Here is a 1,517-nt window from a genome sequence, read left to right as displayed (position 1 = left end):
GCACAGATCAACCAGAAGAGCGCTGCAGGGCCGGATGCCATCACGTACCGACTACTGAACAACTTGAGCGACAGAGCGAGAGCAGTGCTCCTCAGGCACATGAATGAGAACTGGGAGAGTGGCAAACTGCCAAGAAGCTGGAAGGAGGCAGATGTTAGGTTCATTCCAAAACCGGGAAAACCCCCGCACATCGACAATTTGAGACCCATCTGCCTCACGTCCTGCATGGGCAAGGTGATGGAAAGGATGGTGTTAGACTACAGAGACACTTGGACAGAACCAACCAAATGCCGGGTACCATGTTTGGTTTCCGAAAGCACCTGAGCACGCAGGACGTACTCATACATATCCAAGAAGAGGCCATGAAACAGGCCATGAGGCACTCGCCACGCGCCATATTGGCGCTTGACGTCAAGGGAGCGTTTGACAACGTCTCCCACGTTGTCATCCTGACCAACCTCCAGAGCACTGGCTGTGGAGAACGGGCGTATAACTACGTACAAGGTTTTCTAACAAATCGGAAGGCAAGAATCAGAGTGGGGGAGGGAGTATCCCCGCTTATCGAGTTGGGCAGTAGGGTGACCCCTCAAGGCTCGGTCCTTTCGCCCCTGTTCAACATGGCACTCCTGAACCTGCCCAAGGCGCTCGAAGCGATTGAAGGCTTGGAGCACGCGCTCTACGCCGACGACGTCTCACTCTGGACGACGAAGGCTGGATCCCACGGATGGATGCAAGACACGCTGCAGACGGTGGCGGAAGTCGTGGACAAATATGCCAAGGAATGCGACCTAAGATGATCGCCACAAAAGTCGGAACTGGTGGTAGTCCGGCAGCGGGCGCCGAAAAGACTCAAGGAAGACATTAGAGTGGTGCTAGACGGAGAAGACATTTTGCCGGGCCCTAGTGTCAAGATTCTGGGACAGGTGATACAAGCAACCAACAAGGCGGAAGCGACTGTGAGAAAGCACACGACGGAGCAAATACTCCACATGCTCCGCAGAGTGGCGACAAGACGCAGAGGAATGAAAGAGAACGACACCCTGAGGCTCGTACAGACCTTCGTGGTTTCCCGAATTACGTACGTGGCACCGTATCTCCTGCTAAGCACGGTCGAAAGGAACCAGATCGACGTGATAATCCGAAAAGCAATCAAGCAAGCCATCGGAGTCCCGATGAGTGCCCCCACAGGCAAACTCATGAGGTTGGGCCTGCATAACACAGTGGACGAACTGATCGAGGGCTACCTCTCCAGTCAGAAGCATCGCCTAAGTCAAACGAAGGCCGGCAGAAGAGTACTGAAGAAGATCGGCTTGGAGGAGACGAGACAGTACGGAGCGAGGACAACTATCAGACGTCTGGCTAGAATCCATCAAGGTAAAACCACTCCACAAGAACATGAACCCAGCACACCACAGCGCAGACGGGAGTCCAGAGCAAAGGCTTACCACAGGCTGCTGGCTGGGCAGAAGGGGGTAATCCTCACAGACCCCCTCCAAAGGCAGAGGAAAAAGCTGGGC

The 1,517-nt window shown here is 54.6% G+C and overlaps 1 protein-coding gene across 1 annotated transcript; it reads left to right on the top strand.

The window, feature by feature from the left end:
* The first annotated feature begins 299 nt into the window (after positions 1–299).
* On the top strand, positions 300–797 carry LOC119456703 (uncharacterized). Its single transcript, XM_037718527.1, has one exon. The coding sequence runs from the start codon at positions 300–302 to the stop codon at positions 795–797; it is 498 nt and encodes a 165-aa protein (XP_037574455.1).
* Positions 798–1,517: the final 720 nt, after the last annotated feature.

The sequence above is a fragment of the Dermacentor silvarum genome, chromosome 6, assembly GCF_013339745.2.
Source record: "Dermacentor silvarum isolate Dsil-2018 chromosome 6, BIME_Dsil_1.4, whole genome shotgun sequence".
NCBI lineage: Eukaryota > Metazoa > Arthropoda > Arachnida > Ixodida > Ixodidae > Dermacentor > Dermacentor silvarum.
Note: the sequence above shows the minus strand (reverse complement) of the source record. Positions and strands in the feature narration are given on the sequence as shown.

Coding starts and splice junctions, on each gene's coding strand:
- LOC119456703 (XM_037718527.1), top strand. CDS start 300: ATGTTTGGTTTCCGAAAGCACCTGAGCACGCAGGACGTACTCATACAT.